The sequence below is a fragment of the Dendrobates tinctorius genome, unplaced genomic scaffold (assembly GCF_039654945.1).
Source record: "Dendrobates tinctorius isolate UK_male_01 unplaced genomic scaffold, ASM3965494v1 ptg000515l, whole genome shotgun sequence".
Taxonomy (NCBI): domain Eukaryota; kingdom Metazoa; phylum Chordata; class Amphibia; order Anura; family Dendrobatidae; genus Dendrobates; species Dendrobates tinctorius.
The window spans coordinates 823325-850449 of record NW_027362174.1 but is presented as its reverse complement, the minus strand read 5'-3'; the positions used below and the strand labels follow the sequence as shown (position 1 = coordinate 850449).

The 27125-nt window shown below is 58.8% G+C and overlaps 1 protein-coding gene across 1 annotated transcript; it reads right to left on the bottom strand.

The window, feature by feature from the left end:
* Positions 1-2958: 2958 nt before the first annotated feature.
* Positions 2959-9753, bottom strand: TSPAN1 (tetraspanin 1). The gene is made up of 8 exons (XM_073564992.1): positions 9564-9753; positions 8976-9037; positions 8363-8572; positions 7936-8010; positions 6110-6208; positions 5898-6038; positions 5740-5823; positions 2959-3295 (listed from the first exon to the last, which is right to left on the bottom strand). Exons 2-8 carry the CDS (start codon positions 9030-9032, stop codon positions 3230-3232), a joined length of 732 nt encoding a protein of 243 aa, XP_073421093.1. The 5' UTR covers positions 9033-9037; positions 9564-9753; the 3' UTR covers positions 2959-3229.
* Between the last annotated feature and the right edge of the window lie 17372 nt (positions 9754-27125).

The window sequence follows — 27125 nt, the reverse complement described above, 5'->3', positions numbered from 1 at the left end:
TACTTCTGCATAATTTATTGTTTAGTGGCCATTCATGCAGTCTGCAAGGGCAGAGCACCCCCACAGTCCTCAGAGCCTGCCTGGACATCCATGTATCCACAGTGTGTCGGGACGTGGAAGCCGAGTTTTTCACCCATGGCTACCGCCTCGCGCCATGTGTAGCAGAGCTGATCGTCTGCAGCCAGGCCCAGCTGCGCGGGCGGCTCTCTGTACAGTGGCTGACAAAGGACTCTGCACCATCACCGGGCGTCACGGAATAACTGTGAGAACTGGTTCATCCAGTGATGCAGAAAACTGAGATTACAAACAACAGCAGAGCAGGAACTGTGAAAGCAGAGAAGACAAAGGGGTGAAAGGAGTCCAACAACCTCCAAGACCAGTACAACTGCCATCACCAGTACAACCTCACTGCCACCAGACTCCTATTATTATAGTGCCATTTAAGCCATGGCGCTTTACATGCACATAATAAAAAAAAACAAGCAATCTTAAACAATGCAAGTCACGACTGGTCCAGGAGGAGAGCGGACCCTGCCGGCGAGGGCTCACAACCTACAAGGGATGGTGGAGGATACCAAAGGCGAGGGTTAGGCCATGTGCACACGGTACGGATTGTGCTGTGGATTTTTCCGCACGGATTTGCAGGTAAAATGACCTGCGTTTTATCTGCGGATTACCCTGCGGTTTCCCCTGCGTTTTGACACCTGTACAATGGAACAAGTGTCAAACCGCAGTAAATCCGCACAGAAAAATCAGCAGCATGTGCACTGCGGTTTTTAAAATCCATTGATCATCATTGTAGTGTACAATGCCTGCGGATCCGCATCGTGTGCACATACCCTTATGTCCTCATCCTTCCAGATTCCTCTGTCCCCTTACAGTATCAGGTCTTTCTCCAGACTCACCTGTCTTCTCTTAAGACAAATCTGGCCTCCTCTGATTTCTCCTCTCTCTGGTGGATCATGCATCCACTGTGTCATGGACTGTGGAGAGCCTGTAGCGGAGCAGCTAAGCGAACACCTGGGTTTTCACTAGAGCCCCTGATGGTGGGGTTAGACTTGAGCCACAGGTGGACCTCAGATGCCACTCCAGGACAGATCCCAGGACCGTGGCAGATTCTCCAAAGATCAGGACAGAAGACATGGACTTAGATTTCAAGGCAGGACCGGATTCTCATGGAAGAGATATCAGAGCTAATTTAGAAGAGAATGACTCTGGAGCAGGAACAAATAATGCAGGTCTCAAGCACGGGTCTGGGAACCTCATGTACGGGTTCAGACACCGCAGGTGCAGTTTCAGGATTGGGTACCGATTCAGACAGGACTGTTGCTGGTAAACTGGGCTGTACAGGGATCTAACAGATTAGCAGCTTGCAGACTGACCAAGATAATTGTTGCTTCGACATCTCCAAACAGATGGAGGTGCCTTAAGTACTAAGTGCCTTCCAGCTTTTGGCTGGTGAAACATTATGAGTGTGTGCACATGCACTGTCTCTAAGAGACAGGGAGCATGTCTGCGCTCCAATTGCATCTCCAGGAGACCTGCATGATGTGTGCAAATCACAGGGCAGGAGACGCAGCAGGGCGGTATGTCCCTGCTGGGATGGAGGAGTGGAGGCATGCAGGGATGCTGGTGTTACATCTTCTTGGTCCAACTTTCTCCCTCCAGCTGCCTCTGGTACCTGCACAGATGTGTTTCTGGCCTTGCAGGGTTGTTTTATCTGCCTTTGGAGGGTTTTATTGCTCGTTATTTTCATCTCCTCTTGCAGATAAAGTTGTGATTTATTGCTGCGGACTATGAGAACATTACTGACTTGGCACTTGAGCCATTGATCTCAGGGCAGCAGAAACGTGTGATCTGTACCACTAAACTCTAGAGACATTTGTAGGATCAGCGATGGGTGCACAGTACAGCCAAGTGCACCAATATGAAGAGGTTCTTTTACGCACCTGTCAGCACATGACTGTTCATACTGTGCACAGGCACTAGGTGCATCACAGCAGCCATTTACCTGCACCTGCCTGTTTCTCTCCATTTGTGCCATCTCTGATCTATGGAGCTGTCAGAGGGGGAGACTGAGCCGACAGGCAGGTGAGAAGGTGCAGCTAAAGGACTGGCTGCCATGATGCTCTGAGCACAGCGCAATCATTCTGTGCCAACAGAGGCTTTCACAAGAGTTTTGTTTCTTGCAAGTTTGTTCACCCCAGTGGATAAGAGTGATAATCCTCAAAGATCTACTGCAGCAGCTGCAGGACTAGGAGGATGTGGTGCAGCCGCCACTGATCCCCCAACTACCAGCGGTGTCGTTGCCACATAATGTGGGATGTTCTGAGAGGTTGTGCCTGTTCCAAATTAAATGGTAAAATTCAAGTATGTGCACAGAGGAGACACGCTGATACATTAAGAATCAAAGCTGATCTTACATCATCCGGGCAGTCTTTATATAGGTTATTAGAATTCACGCATTGTAACAATATAATTCGCTCATCTGATCTGTGCTGGTATTAGCCAGTAAGTATGTATGCCGACACCCAGCTTGGGGGGTAGGGGTCCTCCTAGCCTCCAAGTTTCGTTTCTCACTTTCCTATGGTTTTCCTAAGTCCATTACACAGACATTTCTGAGACCCCCTTATCATGGACTTCATTTTAGTTTCTTTCTAAATGTATTTCTTTCCAAGATGAAGTCAGGAGCGGTAACATATAGTGTCTCAGACGGCGGTCAAGCTGCCGGACGTGGCCCCAGATGAGGCGACGTCACTGCACACTACAGCAGAAAGTTCAGTCACTGACTAATCTGTTAGCGCGGCCATCTGTCACAATAATCAGTGCAGGGATAATGGGCAATCAGACCCCCCAGCAACATAACCCATCGTCATCCGGGCCTGCCATCAGTGCTGGGCCTTCCACATGGAGCAGCCATCACCCCACAATGAGGCATGAGCAGACACCAGAGAGCAGTAGAGTGAACAGCGACTTTATTACATCAAATATTAATACAAAAATTACATTTACATTCAGATTCATGTCACAAAATGGGCGAGGAGGGAATGAAAGGTGCAATGCAGTCACAGCAGCCGCAGCAGGACCCCGGGATGGGACAGTGTTGGGTCCAGATCAGACTGCCAGCACGGAGTCGGGCGGGGGTCCCAGTACCGCGTGTTCACGTCACATTGCACCACTTGTCCTCTTGAAATGTCTTTTACACGATGGACACAGCCGCTCCACGACCTCAGTGGATGGAGCCCTCCTTGTCGATCTTGCAGTACAAGTACATGGATACCACCATGGCAGCCAGCTGCGGAGAGATCAGAGCTCAGTGTGCTGACCCGGCCAGTGTCAGCCCCATCCACAGGCTGTATGTGGTAATGCAGCCACTCTCCCCCCAGGGTCCCTGAAAGAGCCATGCTCATGTCACACGGTGGTGGGTGTATGATCCCTGGGTTCTGAGGGTCTCCCAGTGACATCCTCCATCTTCTGGGGGGGGGGGTGGTCACCAAGCATCTGACCCTCACTGCCGCCATGGACAGTGGAATACTCCAGACCAGTACCGTAGCTGTATCGGCGTGCAGAGCGTGCCAGTACAGTTACATTCTGTGGCAGAGCAGGGAGAATCGATCCCCTGCAATGCCGCCCGACTGCCATGGGGCCCCTGAGCAGGCGGGGAGCCCCTGTGCCAGCAGTGGGCCCCCGCCCGTCATCGCAGGTTCAGCTGTATCGGCTACATGCCGATACAGCTGACCTCATTGATGAGAGAGAGCGTTGCGCCACTGACGCCAACACTGACAGGTGTTGCGATGACGTCACTAGCCGGCGCCTGCAGTCCGCAGATGTGTGGGCGCTCAGAGCAGCGGTGGAACCAGGAAGAAGAGGCATTTATATTTTATGGGTGCTGCCTTATACTACAGGGTCTGCCTATGGGGGTGCATTATACTATAGAGTCTGCATTATGCTATATGGAGGCCAATGGAGAGTACATTATACTATATTGAGGACTATCTAGGGGGCCATCAGTGTTTTTGTGCCATCAGTTTGGGGGCTACTAAGGGGTCAGTATAATCTGTGGGTGGTACTATACAGGGAGGCATTAAACTGTGTATAGGGGAGCTGTACAAGGGGAAACCTCTGCACATTATCAAATGTAAAGTGGGCACTTATTGTTATAGGGGAACTCAAGTTACTGTTACTGTCAAAGGGGCACACAGGGCATTATTACATTCTAGGGAGCAAAATGTGGGCCTTATTTTAAAGGGCACTTGCACCCGGCATTACTATATTATAGAGAGTTACTTTAGAATTTAGACATCACACAGAACCACATAATAGGTGCAGTAATAGGGACACATACGGCAGCAGAGGCTCAGTATTGGGGTATCAGGTGTAGTAATAGGGACACATACGGCAGCAGCGGCTCAGTATTGGGGTATCGGGTGTAGTAATAGGGACACATACGGCAGAGGCTCAGTATTGGGGTATCAGGTGTAGTAATAAGGACACATACGGCAGCGGCTCTGTATTGGGGTATCAGGTGTAGTAATTAGGACACATACGGCAGCGGCTCAGTATTGGGGTATCAGGTGTAGTAATAGGGACACATACGGCAGCAGCGGCTCAGTATTGGGGTATCAGGTGCAGTAATAGGGACACATACGGCAGCAGCGGCTCAGTATTGGGGTATCAGGTGCAGTAATAAGGACACATACGGCAGCGGCTCAGTATTGGGGTATCAGGTGTAGTAATAAGGACACATACGGCAGAGGCTCAGTATTGGGGTATCAGGTGCAGTAATAAGGACACATACGGCAGAGGCTCAGTATTGGGGTATCAGGTGCAGTAATAAGGACACATACGGCAGCGGCTCAGTATTGGGGTATCAGGTGCAGTAATAAGGACACATACGGCAGAGGCTCAGTATCAGGGTATCAGGTGCAGTAATAAGGACATACGGCAGCGGCTCAGTATCGGGGTATCGGGTGTAGTAATAAGGACACATACGGCAGAGGCTCAGTATTGGGGTATCAGGTGCAGTAATAAGGACACATACGGCAGAGGCTCAGTATTGGGGTATCAGGTGTAGTAATAAGGACACATACGGCAGAGGCTCAGTATCAGGGTATCAGGTGCAGTAATAAGGACATACGGCAGCGGCTCAGTATCGGGGTATCAGGTGTAGTAATAAGGACACATACGGCAGCGGCTCAGTATCGGGGTATCAGGTGTAGTAATAAGGACACATACGGCAGCGGCTCAGCATCGGGGCATCAGGTGCAGTAATAGGGACACATACGGCTCAGTATTGGGGTATCAGGAGGATATGGAGATTGGTAATAGATGGTGATGGGGCTGGAATATGAGAAGTGAAACGTGTCGTTGTATTCTCTGTAGCAGAGTCCTGTCTGGAGGAGTCGTCGTGATGTCGGTCTGGGCCAGATGGAAAAGACGGGAAAAGTGAACGATTCCATCAGAAAGATAGTCAGCGGTAAGTCATTATCTGTAGCTGTGATCACTTATGTTTTGTAGGACTGGTATCTACCACTGACCATATGGCGGTAATATCTATATTGGTCTTTATATAGAGATTAATTTAAGTAACAGCGTGGTCATCTGCTGAGGTTCTCCTCCACTATTAGGGTGTGTCAGCTAGTTGTAATTAAGGGCCACTCAGAAGTGTTGCCCCCCCCACCACTGAACCAAGACCCTAGCTACGCCTCTGCTCCAGACATTGTCCTGCGGATCACCTACCTCCAGCGCACAGATCCCTGCGGCCACTCCACCCACGATGGCGGCATTTGACTTCAGCAGGTCCACGATTTGTTGCAGGCAGCCCTGTGAGGAGAGGGGGAGGTCAGCAGCTGCAGGGTTGGAGAGCACACGCGGCGCTCGGAGCCCACAGCACTCACCGGTCTGTAGCTGGCCTGTGCCGCCTGCATGGTGCACGGGGTGACCGTGGAGTTGCAGCACGGTGCTGGGTATTCCCCGGTCGATTGCACAAACTTAGAATTATTGAAGTCGCGGTAGTTGTTTATTCCACAACACTTCAGCTGTAAGAGAAGCAGAGCGTGACGAGCAGGGGGCACGGACCACCACAGTCACCACGTGGCACCACGCTCACCTCAGACATCATGTCGTCCCAGATCTTCGTCACATCCTTATTTTCTCCGTAATCCTTCTGTAGAACTGGAGTCAGGACTGAAGTCAAGAAGGACTCCGCCTAGAAAGATGGCAGATCGGCAGTCATTTAGGGGGAGCATCAAGGGGCACCGCTTATCCTGGGGCCACACGTCACGCGAGACGCAGCCTTCTGGCCTCTAAGGCGCCACAGTTTGGGCAGATATTCGGGGCAGAGCGCAACTGACACTGGTCCTGCTGCAAGGGAGGGACCTCGCCACAGTCAAGAGGCGTGATCCTCCCCCCACACCACGACCCCGCAGCCTCCAATCCTCCCCCACACCACGACCCCACAGCCCCCAATCCTCCCGCCACAATCAAGAGGCGTGATCCTCGCCCCCCACACACACACACACCACGACCCCGCAGCCCCCCAATCCTCCCCCCACACCACGACCCCGCAGCCCCCCAAATCCTCCCCCCACACCACGACCCCGCAGCCCCCCCCAAATCCTCCCCCCACACCACGACCCCGCAGCCCCCCAATCCTCCCCCCACACCACGACCCCGCAGCCCCCCCAATCCTCCCCCCACAATCAAGAGGCGTGATCCTCCCCCACACCACGACCCCGCAGCCCCCAATCCTCCCGCCACAATCAAGAGGCATGATCCTCCCCCCACACACACACCGCAACCCTGCAGCCCCCAATCCTCCCCCCACACCACAACCCTGCAGCCCCCCAATCCTCCCCCCACAATCAAGAGGCGTGATCCTCCCCCACACCACGACCCCGCAGCCCCCAATCCTCCCGCCACAATCAAGAGGCATGATCCTCCCCCCACACACACCGCAACCCTGCAGCCCCCAATCCTCCCCCCACACCACAACCCTGCAGCCCCCAATCCATGACCCCGCAGCCCCCCGCCACAATCAAGAGGCGTGATCCTCCCCCCACACCACGACCCTGCAGCCCCCAGTCCTCCCGCCACAATCAAGAGGCGTGATCCTCCCCCCACACAACCCTGCAGTCCCCAATCCTCCCGCCACAATCAAGAGGTGTGATCCTCCCCTCACACCACGACCCCGCAGCCCCCCAATCGTCCCCCCCACCACGACCCTGCAGCCCCCATTCAAGAGGCGTGATCCTCCCCCCACACCACGACCCTGCAGCCCCCAATCCTCCCCCCAACACCATGACCCCACAGCCCCCAATCCTCCCACCACAATCAAGAGGCATGCTCCACCCCCCCCAATCAAGAGGCGTGATCCTCCCCCCACACCACGACCCCGCAGCCCCCAATCCTCCCCCCACAATCAAGAGGCGTGATCCCCCCACGACCCCGCAGCCCCCAATCAAGAGGCGTGATCCCCCCCCACAGCCCCCAATCCTCCCCCACACCATGACCCAGTAGCCCCCCAATCCTCCCGCCACAATCAAGAGGCATGATCCCCCCCACACACACACACACCACGACCCTGCAGCCCCCAATCCTCCCGCCACAATCAAGAGGCGTGATCCTCCCCCCACACCACGACCCAGCAGCCCCCAATCCTTCCCGCCACAGTCAAGAGGCATGATCCTCCCACACCACGACCCCGCAGCCCCCAAACCTCCCGCCACACCACCTGCCACTCAAGAGGCGTGAATGGCGGGATTTGGCACAGACGTGTGTACATGGCTCCATTCTCTGCTGCCGGGGAAAGAGTCTGCTGTGCGACTCCCAGACTGGAAGAACATGAACACAGCAACCCCAGATCCCTACAACCAGTGAGCGGCTGCATCATTCCTAGGAGCGAGAAGGGCAGAGGCCGAAACGTGGGAGACTTACCACAGAGGAATAAACGAGAGCGACCACCGCGCCTGCGACCTCCGCGATGAAGATGATCAGCACGATGCAGAAGAACTGGAGAAGGGAAGACAAGAGTCACCCAATACACCACTAATGACCCTCCTGCAGTCCAAGCCCCTATCACACGCGCCACCAGCAGCCCACCCACCGCACGCGCCACTAGCAGCCCTCCTCCATCCGAAGCCCCCCACACTGCATGTGCTACTAAGAATCCCCCCTCCAGCCAAAGCTTCCCTCCACCACATACACCATTATCCCAACCCACCACCTAGTGCAGCACCTGCCTCCCAAAATTCTCATACACCGTCACTCCAACCCCGCCCTAAGTGCCTAGCGACAGCCGCACCCCCATCAGCGCCATGTGGGCTGCCGGCAGCAGTCATCTGGATGAGCGGCACCTCCTCACCGTTATCAGCAGACACTTGCTCTCCTTCTGTGCGCCGCAGCAGCCCAGGAAGCCGAGGATCAGCAGGAGCGCCCCGATGGCGATCAGGAAGTAGCCGACATTGACGAACTGAGTGGCCACGTTATTCGGGATCGTGCCAAAGATCTTCAGGAAGGAGCTGCTGTCCACACTCACCCAGATCCCGACCCCCAGCAGCGTCCCCCCGGCCAACTGCAAGAGAGGAGAAGAGTCACTACACAGCCCCCAACAATCCCGGGAACAGTCCTCACACCGTGACCCCAAAGCTGCTGAACAGAGAGGACCAGGATGCAAGCACGGGCCGTCACGTCTGCCCCTCCCTACTGGTATATGGGGGGGGGCATTGATCGCCAGCTTCTAACAAGTGCAGATAGGGTTAAAGGAAAGGCACTGGCTGCAGGGCCCCCCCCCCCTAGGAGACAACCCCCCCTCCTCCACCAGCACACCAAGCAGGAGATGCCCCCCCCAACCCCACAATCCTCCCCCCCACAATCCTTCTCTACACCACAACCCTGCAGCCCCCCCCCCCCCTACACATGGCCACGACCCCACAGCCCCCCAGAAAAGGCAGGAGGGGTCTGGCTCCCATACTTACAAATATGGCCAGGTTGAATAGGACCATCAGGACTTTGATACAAGTGAAGCAGCTCATGGTTCCTGGAAGAGATCAGGAAGGAGGGTCACAGGCAGAAGACCCCCAGCGCCAGCAGGACCCCCCCCCCCCCACCACAGAGCCAGCAGGACCCCCCCCACCACAGAGCCAGCAGGACCCCCCCCCCCCCACCACCACACAGAGCCAGCAGGACCCCCCCCCCCACACACACACACAGAGCCAGCAGGACCCCCCCCCACACACACACACACAGAGCCAGCAGGACCCCCCCCCACACACACACAGAGCCAGCAGGACGCCCCCCCCCCACCACCACACAGAGCCAGCAGGACCCCCCCCCACACACACACAGAGCCAGCAGGACGCCCCCCCCCCACCACCACACAGAGCCAGCAGGACCCCCCCCCCACCACCACACAGAGCCAGCAGGACCCCCCCCACACACCACACAGAGCCAGCAGGACCCCCCCCCCCACACAGAGCCAGCAGGACCCCCCCCCACACACACACAGAGCCAGCAGGACCCCCCCCCCCCCAGCAGGACGCACGAGGCCGCCCCCGTGCCTGTACCGGGGTCCCGCTCTCCTCCGCAGGGGGCTCTGGTTCGGGGGGCGACACGCGGTGAGGAGAGAAATCTGTGCGGCACCTCAGGGTTAACTATCGGACCGCGCAGTGTGAACAAGGACCACCAGAAAGGGGGCAGCGCGGTACCAGCCGCCCCGGGAGCTCCGCGCCGCCGCCCGCCTCACCTGTACCCGCCGCCCAGCAGTCCCCGGCGCCACACCCGCACGGTCTTATACCTGCACCTGCAGCCCGGGGCGGGGCCAGGCGGCTGCCAGCCAATCCCCCGTGTCCGGCTGCACGTAGCCCCTCCTCCGGCCCCTCTCCCCGCTCGTCCCGTTCACAACTTGCGTTTCATCCACAAAAGTCACAAAAAAATCAGTTACAGACAAGATAATTTTTTTTTTTTAAATTTAGCACAAAAACTGATAACAAATACAAGAAGACAAAAAAGGGGGAAGGACATCTAGAAACCGGAGAGAGACGCCTCAGAAGAAGCTGCGATGGCGGCGGGAGCGTCCTGAGCGACAGGTGTCCTCCACAACCGGCCCAGAGAGCGCCCGGCGGCAAAATGACAGCCGGCAGAGCGAGCGCTCCTGTGAGAGAGACGGGCGAGACGACAGCCGGCAGAGCGAGCGCTCCTGTGAGAGAGACGGGCGAGACGACAGCCGGCAGAGCGAGCGCTCCTGTGAGAGACGGGCGAAACGACAGCCGGCAGAGCGAGCGCTCCTGTGAGAGACGGGCGAGGCGACAGCCGGCAGAGCGAGCGCTCCTGTGAGAGAGACGGGCGAGACGACAGTCGGCAGAGCGAGCGCTCCTGTGAGAGAGACGGGCGAGACGACAGCCGGCAGAGCGAGCGCTCCTGTGAGAGAGACGGGCGAGACGACAGCCGGCAGAGCGAGCGCTCCTGTGAGAGACGGGCGAGGCGACAGCCGGCAGAGCGAGCGCTCCTGTGAGAGACGGGCGAAACGACAGCCGGCAGAGCGAGTGCTCCTGTGAGAGAGACGGGCGACACGACAGCCGGCAGAGCGAGCGCTCCTGTGAGAGACGGGCGAAACGACAGCCGGCAGAGCGAGCGCTCCTGTGAGAGACGGGCGAGGCGACAGCCGGCAGAGCGAGCGCTCCTGTGAGAGAGACGGGCGAGACGACAGTCGGCAGAGCGAGCGCTCCTGTGAGAGACGGGCGAGGCGACAGCCGGCAGAGCGAGCGCTCCTGTGAGAGACGGGCGAGGCGACAGCCGGCAGAGCGAGCGCTCCTGTGAGAGACGGGCGAGGCGACAGCCGGCAGAGCGAGCGCTCCTGTGAGAGACAGGCGAGACGACAGTCGGCAGAGCGAGCGCTCCTGTGAGAGACGGGCGAAACGACAGCCGGCAGAGCGAGCGCTCCTGTGAGAGACGGGCGAGACGACAGTCGGCAGAGCGAGCGCTCCTGTGAGAGACGGGCGACACAACAGCCGGCAGAGCGAGCGCTCCTGTGAGAGACAGGCGAGACGACAGCCGGCAGAGCGAGCGCTCCTGTGAGAGACGGGCGAAACGACAGTCGGCAGAGCGAGCGCTCCTGTGAGAGACGGGCGAGACGACAGTCGGCAGAGCGAGCGCTCCTGTGAGAGACGGGCGACACAACAGCCGGCAGAGCGAGCGCTCCTGTGAGAGACGGGCGAAACGACAGCCGGCAGAGCGAGCGCTCCTGTGAGCGACGGGCGAAATGACAGCCGGCAGAGCGAGCGCTCCTGTGAGAGACGGGTGAAATGACAGCCGGCAGAGCGAGCGCTCCTGTGAGCGACGGGCGAAATGACAGCCGGCAGAGCGAGCGCTCATGTGAGAGACGGGCAAGGTGACAGCCGCCAGAGCGAGCGCTCCTGTGAGAGAGATGACAGCCGGCAGAGCGAGCGCTCCTGTGAGAGACAGGCGAAACGACAGCCGGCAGAGCGAGCGCTCCTGTGAGAGACGGGCGAGAAGACAGTCGGCAGAGCGAGCGCTCCTGTGAGAGAGACGGGCGAGACGACAGTCGGCAGAGCGAGCGCTCCTGTGAGAGAGACGGGCGACACGACAGCCGGCAGAGCGAGCGCTCCTGTGAGAGACGGGTGAAACGACAGCCGGCAGAGCGAGCGCTCCTGTGAGCAACGGACGAAACGACAGCCGGCAGAGCGAGCGCTACTGTGAGAGACGGGCAAGGCGACAGCCGGCAGAGCGAGCGCTCCTGTGAGAGAGACGACAGCCGGCAGAACGAGCGCTCCTGTGAGAGACAGGCGAAACGACAGCCGGCAGAGCGAGCGCTCCTGTGAGAGACGGGCGAGACGACAGTCGGCAGAGCGAGCGCTCCTGTGAGAGACGGGCGACACAACAGCCGGCAGAGCGAGCGCTCCTGTGAGAGACGGGCGAAACGACAGCCGGCAGAGCGAGCGCTCCTGTGAGCGACGGGCGAAACGACAGCCGGCAGAGCGAGCGCTCCTGTGAGAGACGGGCGAAATGACAGCCGGCAGAGCGAGCGCTCCTGTGAGCGACGGGCGAAATGACAGCCGGCAGAGCGAGCGCTCCTGTGAGCGACGGGCAAGGTGACAGCCGCCAGAGCGAGCGCTCCTGTGAGAGAGATGACAGCCGGCAGAGCGAGCGCTCCTGTGAGACAGGCGAAACGACAGCCGGCAGAGCGAGCGCTCCTGTGAGAGACGGGCGAGAAGACAGTCGGCAGAGCGAGCGCTCCTGTGAGAGAGACGGGCGACACGAGAGCCGGCAGAGCGAGCGCTCCTGTGAGAGACGGGCGAAACGACAGCCGGCAGAGCGAGCGCTCCTGTGAGCGACGGGCAAAACGACAGCCGGCAGAGCGAGCGCTCCTGTGAGAGACGGGCGAAATGACAGCCGGCAGAGCGAGCGTTCCTGTGAGAGACGGGCAAGGCGACAGCCGGCAGAGCGAGCGCTCCTGTGAGAGACGGGCGAGACGACAGCCGGCAGAGCGAGTGCTCCTGTGAGAGACGGGTGAGACGACAGCCGTCAGAGCGAGCGCTCCTGTGAGAGAGACGGGCGACACGACAGCCGGCAGAGCGAGCGCTCCTGTGAGAGACGGGCGAAACGACAGCCGGCAGAGCGAGCGCTCCTGTGAGCGACGGACGAAACGACAGCCGGCAGAGCGAGCGCTCCTGTGAGAGACGGGCGAAATGACAGCCGGCAGAGCGAGCGCTACTGTGAGAGACGGGCAAGGCGACAGCCGGCAGAGCGAGCGCTCCTGTGAGAGAGACGACAGCCGGCAGAACGAGCGCTCCTGTGAGAGACAGGCGAAACGACAGCCGGCAGAGCGAGCGCTCCTGTGAGAGACGGGCGAGACGACAGTCGGCAGAGCGAGCGCTCCTGTGAGAGAGACGGGCGACACAACAGCCGGCAGAGCGAGCGCTCCTGTGAGAGACGGGCGAAACGACAGCCGGCAGAGCGAGCGCTCCTGTGAGCGACGGGCGAAACGACAGCCGGCAGAGCGAGCGCTCCTGTGAGAGACGGGCGAAATGACAGCCGGCAGAGCGAGCGCTCCTGTGAGCGACGGGCGAAATGACAGCCGGCAGAGCGAGCGCTCCTGTGAGAGACGGGCAAGGCGACAGCCGCCAGAGCGAGCGCTCCTGTGAGAGAGATGACAGCCGGCAGAGCGAGCGCTCCTGTGAGAGACAGGCGAAACGACAGCCGGCAGAGCGAGCGCTCCTGTGAGAGACGGGCGAGACGACAGTCGGCAGAGCGATCGCTCCTGTGAGAGAGACGGGCGACACGACAGCCGGCAGAGCGAGCGCTCCTGTGAGAGACGGGCGAAACGACAGCCGGCAGAGCGAGCGCTCCTGTGAGCGACGGGCAAAACGACAGCCGGCAGAGCGAGCGCTCCTGTGAGAGACGGGCGAAATGACAGCCGGCAGAGCGAGCGCTCCTGTGAGAGACGGGCAAGGCGACAGCCGGCAGAGCGAGCGCTCCTGTGAGAGACGGGCGAGACGACAGCCGGCAGAGCGAGTGCTCCTGTGAGAGACGGGTGAGACGACAGCCGGCAGAGCGAGCGCTCCTGTGAGAGACGGGCGAGACGACAGTCGGCAGAGCGAGCGCTCCTGTGAGAGAGACGGGCGACACGACAGCCGGCAGAGCGAGCGCTCCTGTGAGAGACGGGCGAAACGACAGCCGGCAGAGCGAGCGCTCCTGTGAGCGACGGACGAAACGACAGCCGGCAGAGCGAGCGCTCCTGTGAGCGACGGGCGAAATGACAGCCGGCAGAGCGAGCGCTACTGTGAGAGACGGGCAAGGCGACAGCCGGCAGAGCGAGCGCTCCTGTGAGAGACAGGCGAAACGACAGCCGGCAGAACGAGTGCTCCTGTGAGAGACAGGCGAAACGACAGCCGGCAGAGCGAGCGCTCCTGTGAGAGACGGGCGAGACGACAGTCGGCAGAGCGAGCGCTCCTGTGAGAGAGACGGGCGACACAACAGCCGGCAGAGCAAGCGCTCCTGTGAGAGACGGGCGAAACGACAGCCGGCAGAGCGAGCGCTCCTGTGAGCGACGGGCGAAACGACAGCCGGCAGAGCGAGCGCTCCTGTGAGCGACGGGCGAAACGACAGCCGGCAGAGCGAGCGCTCCTGTGAGAGACGGGCAAGGCGACAGCCGGCAGAGCGAGCGCTCCTGTGAGAGACGGGTGAGACGACAGCCGGCAGAGCGAGCGCTCCTGTGAGAGACGGGTGAGACGACAGCCGGCAGAGTGAGCGCTCCTGTGAGAGACGGGCGAGACGACAGCCGACAGAGCGAGCGCTCCTGTGAGAGACGGGCGAGGCGACAGCCGGCAGAGCGAGCGCTCCTGTGAGAGACGGGCAAGGCGACAGCCGGCAGAGCGAGCGCTCCTTTGAGAGACGGGCAAGGCGACAGCCGGCAGAGCGAGCGCTCCTGTGAGAGACGGGCGAGACGACAGCCGACAGAGCGAGCGCTCCTGTGAGAGACAGGTGAGACGACAGCCGGCAGAGCGAGCGCTCCTGTGAGAGACGGGCGAGACGACAGCCGGCAGAGCGAGCGCTCCTGTGAGAGACGGGCGAGACGACAGTCGGCAGAGCGAGCGCTCCTGTGAGAGAGACGGGCGACACGACAGCCGGCAGAGCGAGCGCTCCTGTGAGAGACAGGCAAAACGACAGCCGGCAGAGCGAGCGCTCCTGTGAGTGGGCGAGACGACAGCCGGCAGAGCGAACGCTCCTGTGAGAGACGGGCGAAATGACAGCCGGCAGAGCGAGCGCTCCTGTGAGCGACGGGCGAAATGACAGCCGGCAGAGCGAGCGCTCCTGTGAGAGACGGGCAAGGCGACAGCCGCCAGAGCGAGCGCTCCTGTGAGAGAGATGACAGCCGGCAGAGCGAGCGCTCCTGTGAGAGACAGGCGAAACGACAGCCGGCAGAGCGAGCGCTCCTGTGAGAGACGGGCGAGACGACAGTCGGCAGAGCGATCGCTCCTGTGAGAGAGACGGGCGACACGACAGCCGGCAGAGCGAGCGCTCCTGTGAGAGACGGGCGAAACGACAGCCAGCAGAGCGAGCGCTCCTGTGAGCGACGGGCAAAACGACAGCCGGCAGAGCGAGCGCTCCTGTGAGAGACGGGCGAAATGACAGCCGGCAGAGCGAGCGCTCCTGTGAGAGACGGGCAAGGCGACAGCCGGCAGAGCGAGCGCTCCTGTGAGAGACGGGCGAGACGACAGCCGGCAGAGCGAGTGCTCCTGTGAGAGACGGGTGAGACGACAGCCGGCAGAGCGAGCGCTCCTGTGAGAGACGGGCGAGACGACAGTCGGCAGAGCGAGCGCTCCTGTGAGAGACGGGCGAAACGACAGCCGGCAGAGCGAGCGCTCCTGTGAGCGACGGGCGAAACGACAGCCGGCAGAGCGAGCGCTCCTGTGAGAGACGGGCGAAATGACAGCCGGCAGAGCGAGCGCTCCTGTGAGAGACGGGCAAGGCGACAGCCGGCAGAGCGAGCGCTCCTGTGAGAGACGGGCGAGACGACAGCCGGCAGAGCGAGTGCTCCTGTGAGAGACGGGCGACACGACAGCCGGCAGAGCGAGCGCTCCTGTGAGAGACGGGCGAAACGACAGCCGGCAGAGCGAGCGCTCCTGTGAGCGACGGACGAAACGACAGCCGGCAGAGCGAGCGCTCCTGTGAGAGACGGGCGAAATGACAGCCGGCAGAGCGAGCGCTACTGTGAGAGACGGGCAAGGCGACAGCCGGCAGAGCGAGCGCTCCTGTGAGAGAGACGACAGCCGGCAGAACGAGCGCTCCTGTGAGAGACAGGCGAAACGACAGCCGGCAGAGCGAGCGCTCCTGTGAGAGACGGGCGAGACGACAGTCGGCAGAGCGAGCGCTCCTGTGAGAGAGACGGGCGACACAACAGCCGGCAGAGCGAGCGCTCCTGTGAGAGACGGGCGAAACGACAGCCGGCAGAGCGAGCGCTCCTGTGAGCGACGGGCGAAACGACAGCCGGCAGAGCGAGCGCTCCTGTGAGAGACGGGCGAAATGACAGCCGGCAGAGCGAGCGCTCCTGTGAGAGACGGGTGAGACGACAGCCGGCAGAGCGAGCGCTCCTGTGAGAGACAGGTGAGACGACAGCCGGCAGAGCGAGCGCTCCTGTGAGAGACGGGCGAGACGACAGCCGGCAGAGCGAGGCTCCTGTGAGAGACGGGCGAGACGACAGTCGGCAGAGCGAGCGCTCCTGTGAGAGAGACGGGCGACACGACAGCCGGCAGAGCGAGCGCTCCTGTGAGAGACAGGCAAAACGACAGCCGGCAGAGCGAGCGCTCCTGTGAGTGGGCGAGACGACAGCCGGCAGAGCGAGCGCTCCTGTGAGAGACAGGCGAAACGACAGCCGACAGAGCGAGCGCTCCTGTGAGAGACAGGCGAAACGACAGCCGACAGAGCGAGCGCTCCTGTGAGAGACGGGCAAGGCGACAGCCGGCAGAGCGAGCGCTCCTGTGAGTGGGCGAGACGACAGCCGGCAGAGTGAGCGCACCTGTGAGAGACGGGCGAGACGACAGCCGGCAGAGCGAGCGCTCCTGTAAGAGACGGGCAAAACGAAAGCCGGCAGAGCGAGCGCTCCTGTGAGAGACGGGCGAGACTACAGCCGTCAGAGCGAGCGCTCCTGTGAGAGACGGGCGAGACGACAGCCGGCAGAGCGAGCGCTCCTGTGAGAGACAGGCGAAACGACAGCCGGCAGAGCGAGCGCTCCTGTGAGAAATGGGCGAGACAACAGTCGGCAGAGCGAGCGCTCCTGTGAGAGAGACGGGCGACACGACAGCCGGCAGAGCGAGCGCTCCTGTGAGAGACGGGCGAAACGACAGCCGGCAGAGCGAGCGCTCCTGTGAGCGACGGGCGAAACGACAGCCGGCAGAGCGAGCGCTCCTGTGAGAGACGGGCGAGACGACAGTCGGCAGAGCGAGCGCTCCTGTGAGAGAGACGGGCGACACGACAGCCGGCAGAGCGAGCGCTCCTGTGAGAGACGGGCGAAATGACAGCCGACAGAGCGAGCGCTCCTGTGAGAAACGGGCAAGGCGACAGCCGCCAGAGCGAGCGCTCCTGTGAGAGACGGGCGAAATGACAGCCGGCAGAGCGAGCGCTCCTGTGAGCGACGGGCGAAACGACAGCCGGCAGAGCGAGCGCTCCTATGAGAGACGGGCGAAATGACAGCCGGCAGAGCGAGCGCTCCTGTGAGAGACGGGCAAGGCGACAGCCGCCAGAGTGAGCGCTCCTGTGAGAGAGACGACAGCCGGCAGAGCGAGCGCTCCTGTGAGAGACAGGCGAAACGACAGCCGGCAGAGTGAGCGCTCCTGTGAGAGACGGGCGAGACGACAGTCGGCAGAGCGAGCGCTCCTGTGAGAGAGACAGGCGACACGCCAGCCAGCAGAGCGAGCGCTCCTGTGAGAGACGGGCGAAACGACAGCCGGCAGAGCGAGCGCTCCTGTGAGCGACGGGCAAAACGACAGCCGGCAGAGCGAGCGCTCCTGTGAGAGACGGGCGAAATGACAGCCGGCAGAGCGAGCGCTCCTGTGAGAGGTGGGCGAGACGACAGCCGACAGAGCGAGCGCTCCTGTGAGAGACGGGCGAGGCGACAGCCGGCAGAGCGAGCGCTCCTGTGAGAGACGGGCAAGGCGACAGCCGGCAGAGCGAGCGCTCCTTTGAGAGACGGGCGAGACGACAGTCGGCAGAGCGAGCGCTCCTGTGAGAGAGACGGGTGACACGACAGCCGGCAGAGCGAGCACTCCTGTGAGAGACGGGCGAAACGACAGCCGGCAGAGCGAGCGCTCCTGTGAGCGACACGACAGCCGGCAGAGCGAGCGCTCCTGTGAGAGACGGGCGAAATGACAGCCGGCAGAGCGAGCGCTCCTGTGAGAGACGGGCAAGGCGACAGCCGGCAGAGCGAGCGCTCCTGTGAGAGAGACGACAGCCGGCAGAGCGAGCGCTCCTGTGAGAGACGGGCGAGACGACAGCCGGCAGAGCGAGCGCTCCTGTGAGAGACGGGCAAGGTGACAGCCGGCAGAGCGAGCGCTCCTTTGAGAGACGGGCGAGACGACAGTCGGCAGAGCGAGCGCTCCTGTGAGAGAGACGGGCGACACGACAGCCGGCAGAGCGAGCGCTCCTGTGAGAGTCGGGCGAAATGACAGCCGGCAGAGCGAGCGCTCCTGTGAGAGACGGGCAAGGCGACAGCTGGCAGAGCGAGCGCTCCTGTGAGAGAGACGACAGGCGGCAGAGCGAGCGCTCCTGTGAGAGACGGGCGAGACGACAGCCGGCAGAGCGAGCGCTCCTGTGAGAGACGGGCGAGACGACAGCCGGCAGAGCGAGCGCTCCTGTGAGAGACGGGCGAGACGACAGCCGGCAGAGCGAGCGCTCCTGTGAGAGACGGGCGAGACGACAGCCGGCAGAGCGAGCGCTCCTGTGAGAGACGGGCGAGACGACAGCCGGCAGAGCGAGCGCTCCTGTGAGAGACAGGCAAAACGACAGCCGGCAGAGCAAGCGCTCCTGTGAGTGGGCGAGACGACAGCCGGCAGAGCGAGCGCTCCTGTGAGAGACAGGCGAAACGACAGCCGACAGAGCGAGCGCTCCTGTGAGAGACAGGCGAAACGACAGCCGACAGAGCGAGCGCTCCTGTGAGAGACAAGCAAAACGACAGCCGGCAGAGCGAGCTCTCCTGTGAGTGGGCGAGACGACAGTCGGCAGAGCGAGCGCTCCTGTGAGAGAGACGGGCGACACGACAGCCGGCAGAGCGAGCGCTCCTGTGAGAGACGGGCAAAACGACAGCCGGCAGAGCGAGCGCTCCTGTGAGAGACGGGCGAAACGACAGCCGGCAGAGCGAGCGCTCCTGTGAGAGACGGGCGAGACGACAGCCGTCAGAGCGAGCGCTCCTGTGAGAGACGGGCGAGACGACAGTCGGCAGAGCGAGCGCTCCTGTGAGAGAGACGGGCGACACGACAGCCGGCAGAGCGAGCGCTCCTGTGAGAGATGGGCGAAATGACAGCCGGCAGAGCGAGCGCTCCTGTGAGAGACGGGCGAGACGACAGCCGGCAGAGCGAGCGCTCCTGTGAGAGACGGGCGAGACGACAGTCGGCAGAGCGAGCGCTCCTGTGAGAGAGACGGGCGACACGACAGCCGGCAGAGCGAGTGCTCCTGTGAGAGACGGGCGAAACGACAGCAGGCAGAGCGAGCGCTCCTGTGAGCAACGGGCGAAATGACAGCCGGCAGAGCGAGCGCTCCTGTGAGAGACGGGCGAAATGACAGCCGGCAGAGCGAGCGCTCCTGTGAGCGACGGGCGAAATGACAGCCGGCAGAGCGAGCGCTCCTGTGAGAGACGGGCGAGGCGACAGCCGGCAGAGCGAGCGCTCCTGTGAGAGACGGGCGAGGCGACAGCCGGCAGAGCGAGCGCTCCTGTGAGAGACGGGCGAGGCGACAGCCGGCAGAGCGAGCGCTCCTGTGAGAGACGGGCGAGGCGACAGCCGGCAGAGCGAGCGCTCCTGTGAGAGACAGGAGAGACCACAGCCGACAGAGCGAGCGCTCCTGTGAGAGACGGGCGAGACGACAGCCGGCAGAGCGAGCGCTCCTTTGAGAGACTGGCGAAACGACAGCCGGCAGAGCGAGCGCTCCTGTGAGTGGGCGAGACGACAGCCGGCAGCGCGAGCGCTCCTGTGAGACGGGCGAGGCGACAGCCGGCAGAGCGAGCGCTCCTGTGAGAGACGGGCGAGGCGAAAGCCGGCAGAGCGAGCGCTCCTGTGAGAGACGGGCGAGACGACAGCCAACAGAGCGAGCGCTCCTGTGAGAGACTGGCAAAACGACAGCCGGCAGAGCGAGCGCTCCTGTGAGTGGGTGAGACGACAGCCGGCAGAGCGAGCGCACCTGTGAGAGACGGGCGAGACGACAGCCGGCAGAGCGAGCGCTCCTGTGAGAGACGGGCGAAACGACAGCCGGCAGAGCGAGCGCTCCTGTGAGAGACGGGCGAGACGACAGCCGGCAGAGCAAGCGCTCCTGTGAGAGACGGGCGAGACGACAGCCGGCAGAGCGAGCGCTCCTGTGAGAGACAGGCAAAACGACAGCCGGCAGAGCGAGCGCTCCTGTGAGAGACAGGCAAAACGACAGCCGGCAGAGCAAGCGCTCCTGTGAGTGGGCGAGACGACAGCCGTCAGAGCGAGCGCTCCTGTGAGAGACGGGCGAGACGACAGTCGGCAGAGCAAGCGCTCCTGTGAGAGAGACGGGCGACACGACAGCCGGCAGAGCGAGCGCTCCTGTGAGAGACGGGCGAAACGACAGCCGGCAGAGCGAGCGCTCCTGTGAGTGACGGGCGAAACGACAGCCGGCAGAGCGAGCGCTCCTGTGAGAGACGGGCGAAATGACAGCCGGCAGAGCGAGCGCTCCTGTGAGCAACGGGCGAAACGACAGCCGGCAGAGCGAGCGCTCCTGTGAGAGAGACGACAGCCGGCAGAGCGAGCACTCCTGTGAGAGACGGGCGAGACGACAGCCGGCAGAGCGAGCGCTCCTGTGAGAGACGGGCGAAATGACAGCTGGCAGAGCGAGCGCTCCTGTGAGAGACGGGCGACACGACAGCCGGCAGAGCCCTGTACCGCGTACCCCACAGCCCTGGGAGGGCGACCCATTTTGGCATCACGAACAGGATTACGGAGCCCGGTGTCCCCAGGTCCTGTGTGCTATAGACTGTGTGCGAAATTGGCGTCATTGCCGCCATTATCCCGCTTGATTGGCGTGCGTGGGAAGAAAAAGGGCAGTCCTTCATGGGCGGAGCCTGCCGCAGAGCGCGAAGAAGTGAAGTGCCGTGCGGGAGGAAGGGGAGGAGCTGAGGCCTACTGCCGGTAAGCCGCTCAACCCCGGGGCCCGGGGGGAAGGAGAATGTCTCAGGCAAGCGCCGATGCAGCGGCGGACGCCCCCACCAGCCCCTCAGCGCCCCAAGATTCAGTGCCCAACGTGGCTGCGGCTCCGGTAGCACCCACCGCTGCGGTCCCCATAATGCCACTGTCTATGCCCTACATACCGGGAGCGGCCTGGCTACCGCAGTACTCGGGTGAGTCCCATACCCTGAGTGAATTTAAAGAGAGACTGTGCAGTTTGAGGTGTATCCTCTGTCTGAAAGCCAGAAGGTGAATATCCTGATTGGACAGCTAACGGTGCAGCGCAGAGAGAGGTGAAAGCCTGGCAGGACACCGATAAAGAGACTGTTAAAAAGATCCTGGCCAAGCTAAGGAGCACCTTTGACACCTGCACTGCAGCTGAAATCAAGATGAGGTATTTGGATGTAAACAGAAAGTGCAGGACAGTATCAGGGACTATGCTCTTAACCTGCAGGAGGCGCTGCGAGCCATCAAGCAAATTGATCCTGACAGTGTGAAAGATGGAGACAAACTGTTAAAAGAGCAGTTCATTGAAGGACTTCTATCCAGTACCCACGGAGCACAGCTGCGCATCATAACCCTACAGAACCCTGATCTAGACTTCAAGGACAGGGCTATCCGGGTGCTGCATGAACCAACTGACAGCCGTCCAGTGCCCCCTAGGCGCCCAGCGATCACCTATCACCAGGAAGCAACATCTTTTCCTTCCATCCCTGTGGAGGCTGATGCACAGACTCTGGATAAAGATCCAACAGAGGAGCTGTGTCTACAGGTCCAGGAGTTGACCAAAGGGATGGCTGCACTTACCAAAACCGTGCAGTCCCTGCAGGTGTCCTCCAAAGAGAAGATCCAGCTTGCTTCCAGTCCAGAGGATGTCCCGTGGCTCCGGAGGAGGAGAGCCCCGCCACTCCGAGGGAGGAACAACGACCGCTATGACCAAGACGGACGTCCCATCTGTCGTCGCTGCCACAAGGCAGGTCATCTTGCAAGGTACTGTCCTTTAAACGAGCAACCCCTGGGGCAGAGGGCCAACCCCCAGGAGAAGGATCCCCAGGCCCAAGGAACTGGCGAGCCAAGTATGTTGGAGGGAGACTGGTCCTTCCTGTGGTGATTGACGGCATCCCCATGAACGCTTTGCTGGACACTGGCTCCCAGGTGACCACTATGCCGTATATCCTCTATAAGCGGTATTGGGCTGACTCTGAACTCACCCGTGGCCCAACTGATGAACTAACAGCAGTTGCCAGTAATGGTCAGACCTTGCCGCAGATTGGATGCAAGGAAATTTCTGTTAAAGTTGGGCGGGTGGAGCTAAAATCACAAGGACTGATAATTGTTGATATTGATCGACGTGAATGTAATCCCATGATGACTCTTGGTACAAATGTAATTGAAAATTGTCTTTCCGAGGTTATTGTCTTGTTGCAACAGGTGGCTGAGACTGCTGGTTCCAGAGAACAACGCGTCCTGCAGAAGGAGATCCGAGCCCTGATGCAAAGACAACAGGTAGAACTCGCTGGCGGAGAGATTGGCAGCGTCAGAGTGAGTGATGCTTTCCCCATTGTAATACCTCCCAGATGTGAAATGTTGGTTTGGTGTCGGGCAGCCATAGGCCCTAGAGGGAGAGATTACCAGGCATTGGTGGAACCAGTATTCTCCGAGAGCAGGCCCACTGTCCTGACAGCCAGAGGGGTGGTTGATGTCCGCAAAGGGAGAGTACCTGTACGCCTTTTGAATTGTGGGGAGGAGGAGGCCACAATACCTTGGTGTGCCACAGTTGCTAAGCTGCTCACTGTCAGTAACAATGCAATGCAGGCAGCAGAGCCTTTGGTCTCGTCCGACCAGGTGGAGGACAATGGCTCTGGAAAGCAGCTGGAGGAGTGGTGCCAGCAACTGCAGGTGGGGACTGACTCTACACCTTCATACCAGAAACATGGGGTTTACAGGGTGACCCAGGAATATGAGCGGGTATTTAGTAAACACCCTCTAGATTTTGGGAAAGCAAAAGGGGCTCAACACCATATCCCCACTGGAGATCATCCACCCATTAAAGAAAGGTACCGGCCTATACCCCCCACACAATACCAATGTGCTAAGAGTATGTTGAGGGAGATGAAGGAGGCAGGGGTTATCAGAGACAGTTGTAGCCCCTGGGCAGCTCCAATAGTTTTTGTAAAGAAAAAGGATGGTACCATGAGAATGTGTGTTGATTACAGGAAAATTAACAGCATTACACATAAAGATGCCTACCCATTACCAAGAATTGAAGAGTCATTAGCTGCACTTAAAACTGCTAACTACTTTTCCACCTTAGATCTCACTAGTGGGTATTGGCAGGTTCCCTTGGCAGAGGAAGACAAGGAGAAAACAGCATTTACCACTCCAATGGGTATCTGTGAGTTCAACTATATGCCATTCGGGCTCTGCACTGCCCCAGGAACATTTCAACGGCTGATGGAGTGCTGCCTGGGACACATGAACTTTGAGACAGTCCTGTTGTACCTTGATGATGTCATTGTTTTCTCCAAGACTTATGAAGACAATCTGGACCACCTGGCTGAGGTGTTTGAAGCCTTGTCCAACTTTGGCCTGAAGGTGAAGCCTTCCAAATGCCACCTCCTGAAGCCCAAGGTACAGTACCTCGGTCATGTAGTGAGTGCAGAAGGTGTGGCACCAGATCCTGACAAAGTCACAGTCATCCGGGACTGGCCGAAGCCCAGCAACCTCCACGAAGTACGCCAATTCCTTGGGTTGGTAGGCTACTACCGAAGGTTCATCAAAGACTTCACTGAAATAGCTACTCCTATGCAAAATCTCCTGGTGGGACAGTCCAAGAAAGCCAAACAGAAAAGTTCCACATCTGAATGGACTGAGGAGTTGGAGAGGTCCTTCACCCAACTGAAGATGGCTCTCACAGGAGATGAAGTTTTGGCCTACCCAGACTATGACCAACCCTTTGTGTTGTACACTGATGCCAGCAACGTGGGACTGGGAGCAGTACTGTCACAGGTACAGAATGGCAAAGAAAGAGTGATCTCCTACTCCATCAGGAAGCTTCGTCCTACTGAAAGGAACCCTGACAACTACAGTTCCTTCAAGCTGGAGTTCCTTGCCATAGTCTGGGCTGTGACTGAAAGATTCAAGCATTACCTAGCTTCAGCCAAGTTTACCATCTTCACAGACAACAACCCGTTGACTCACTTGGACACTGCAAAGCTAGGTGCACTGGAGCAGCGATGGATGGCTTAGCTGTCTAATTATGAGTTTACCATCAAGTACTGAGCAGGGCATAAGAATGCCAATGCTGATGCGCTGTCCAGAATGCCTAATCTGCCAGATGCAGGAGAAGACCCTGAAGCTCTGGAAGAAGTAGAGTTACCTCCCTTCCACTGGCTAATTGCGGCCCAACGTGTTTGGGAGTGAGAAACAGACGGTCTATCCTGAAAGAGGCTACCCTAAATCCATTGCCTCACGATGACTGGGCAGAAACCCAGGATAGCGACCCTATAGTCCGCCTGGTGAAGGAGCTACTGTCACAAGCTGACTCACGCCCGGATTCAGATGCTCCTGAAGAAACCCAGCAGTTGTGGAAGGAAAGAGGCAGACTGTTCATCTATGAAGGAAAGCTGTGTCGGAGGAGTATCAATGCCCGCACTCATGAGCTGGTCTGGCAGGTGGTGGTCCCAAAGAGAGAGGCATCAATGGTCTTGGAGGCATATCACAATGGAGCTGGACATTTTGGATGGAAGAAGTTGGAAGCATTGCTCCGGGAGAGGTTCTAATGGGCTGGTATGAGGAAAGCCATTGAAAAGTGGTGGCGAGAGTGTGGACAATGCAACCTGCGCAGAAATGATCGGAACAGCCAGAGAGCTCCTTTACAGCCAATAATAACCAAACAGCCACTTGAGTTGGTCGCCCTAGACCATGTGAAGCTGGTCCCAAGCCGTTCAGGCTACATCTATGCTCTTACCATCGTGGACCACTACTCAAGATTCCTGGTAGTTGTGCCTGTCAAAGATCAAACAGCCAGGACAGCAGCCAGAGCCTTTCAACATCACTTCTGTAAACCACATGGATATCCTGAGCGAGTGCTTACAGATCAAGGTCCCGCTTTTGAGGCAGAAGTGTTCCAGGAATTCTGTAACTTGTATGGTTGTAAGAAGATCCGGACAACACCATACCATCCACAGACCAATGGCATGTGTGAAAAGATGAACCAGGTAGTGATTGACCTACTGAAGACCTTGCCTTTGGAGGAGAGGAATCTGTGGCCAGAAAAGTTGCCAGACCTCTACAACCATATTCCTGTGAATTCCACCAACTGCACCCCAGCCTACCTAATGAGAGCAAGGCCTGGTAAGTTGCCTATTGATTTGGACATGGGAGTCCTTACACCTGAAGTGACGTCACCAGATGCTGACTGGGACACAGAGAGGCAGCAACAGTACAGAAGAGTACAAGAATGTGTGGAAAAGAGTCTAGCTCAGGCAAGACAAAAACAAGAGAGGAACTACAATCAGCATGCACCTGCGGTTCCCTTGTCACCAGGAGAACAAGTCCTCAAGAGGAAAAGGAGGATGCATAAATTGGATGACCAATGGGAAGCTGAACCCTACACCATTCTACCCTCAAACTTTGACAATACCAAGGTGTGCCTTATTAGTAAAGATGGAGGAGAAACCTCAGCAGCAATATCAAGGGATCATTTGAAATTATGCCCTGACCAGTTAAGAGAAAGAATGGAAGAACAAAATAACATCCAACCTATAGAAGAAGAAAAGGTCAACACCATACTTGGAGAATTCCCTGCAAATTGGACTAAAGTAAATGATGCCATAGTGGTGCCAGTATTGACATTTCCCCAACTGGTAGCACAGGAAGACGTGATTCAAGAAGATCCTGAAGATCAGGAAAATCAGGCAGCAGATGCCACACCAGCAGTGGAGCCAGAGAACCCTCGCCCTGCCAGTGGTGAATCTGTCATGCCCACAGTGAGTAGAACTGGTTCTAGGAAATCTAGTATTCCTGTGCTACGCAGAACCACCAGTAGTGTATCCAGTACATCACACACTACACCAGTAGTTGGCACCAGACAGCCGGTAAGGTCCTCAACCATGCCAGTGTTACGCAGGTCTACCCGTACTACACAAGGTATACCACCCATCAGATATCGCATATAAATAAGTTAAAGTAATGTTAACCTGTACATGTATATATGTAACTGTTTTCAAGTTTGTGCCTACAGATAATCTGTAAGAGTTTCCTTTGAATTTTCCAGTTTTGCTTCCATGGACATTTCGGCCACCGGACTGTGTGTGGTCACTACCCTTGTAAATAGTTCACCATTTGCCCAGGAATGGACCATGGACATTGATGCTTGGACTTATCATCATAGGACTATTTTTGGAGCTTGTGGTTTTTGTACATTTTTCATTTTTCAAAATCTTGTAACCTCGATAATTGTTTATTTGTCATTTGTTATTCATGTTTTCTTTCATCAGCCCAGGAGTGCTGACTTGCACTAGGGGGGAATGAGGCGCCCCCAGGAGTATGGTCGCCACAATGGCATTGCCTTCCTCCAGGGAGGGTGATGTCATGCTTGGAAGCAAAGAAGGGTCTCTCTGACAGTTAATCATGTCATGCCACACAGTTCCCACTCTAGGCCAGCAGAGGGAGCTCCGAACCAGGATTGGGGAGGAGCGCGCCCTGAGGACCAGGAGGGAAAATAGTCAGTGTGAGCAGGGCAACGAGTGTAGATGTGTGGAGAGAAGCTGGAGGTTGAGCTGAGGATAGAGAGCTCCCTCCCAGTGGTAGCGCATGATCTGGAGTCTGGTCTCCATGGTTGTATAGATACTGAAGGTCCTGCAACAGAAACCAGAGTAATAGGAAGCTGTAAATGCTCTATTCCCAACTAAGACTCGGAGTGACAGGTGAGCCAAGAGAGATAGAAGGCTACAGCTGTCTGCCATACGAGGTAGTTCTAAGAGAAGATAAGGAGGAACTTCAGTGTAACACTGTACTGCATGTACCTCAAGCCAACGCTAGGAAGGAGACTACACAACCCATCTGATAGAGAGATCCCTGAGTTGCTTCCAGGCTAGCCTGCTCCTGTGCCATCTGTAATCAGGACCCTGGACTGCGTTTGCCAAGTAAAGGTAAAGAAACTGCACCCTGTTGTGTCCTCAGCACTACTACATCTCTGTGCCAAACACTGCA

Bases quoted from the DNA above. Each gene is read 5' to 3' on its own strand.
- TSPAN1 (XM_073564992.1), bottom strand. From the start codon at position 9,032: ATGAGCTGCTTCACTTGTATCAAAGTCCTGATGGTCCTATTCAACCTG. The intron at 8,573-8,975 runs GTAAGTATGGGA...CCTCTCTTGCAG, and splicing joins TATTCAACCTGGCCATATTT to TTGGCCGGGGGGACGCTGCT. The intron at 5,824-5,897 runs GTGAGTGCTGTG...CTCTCCTCACAG, and splicing joins CACAGGCCAGCTACAGACCG to GGCTGCCTGCAACAAATCGT.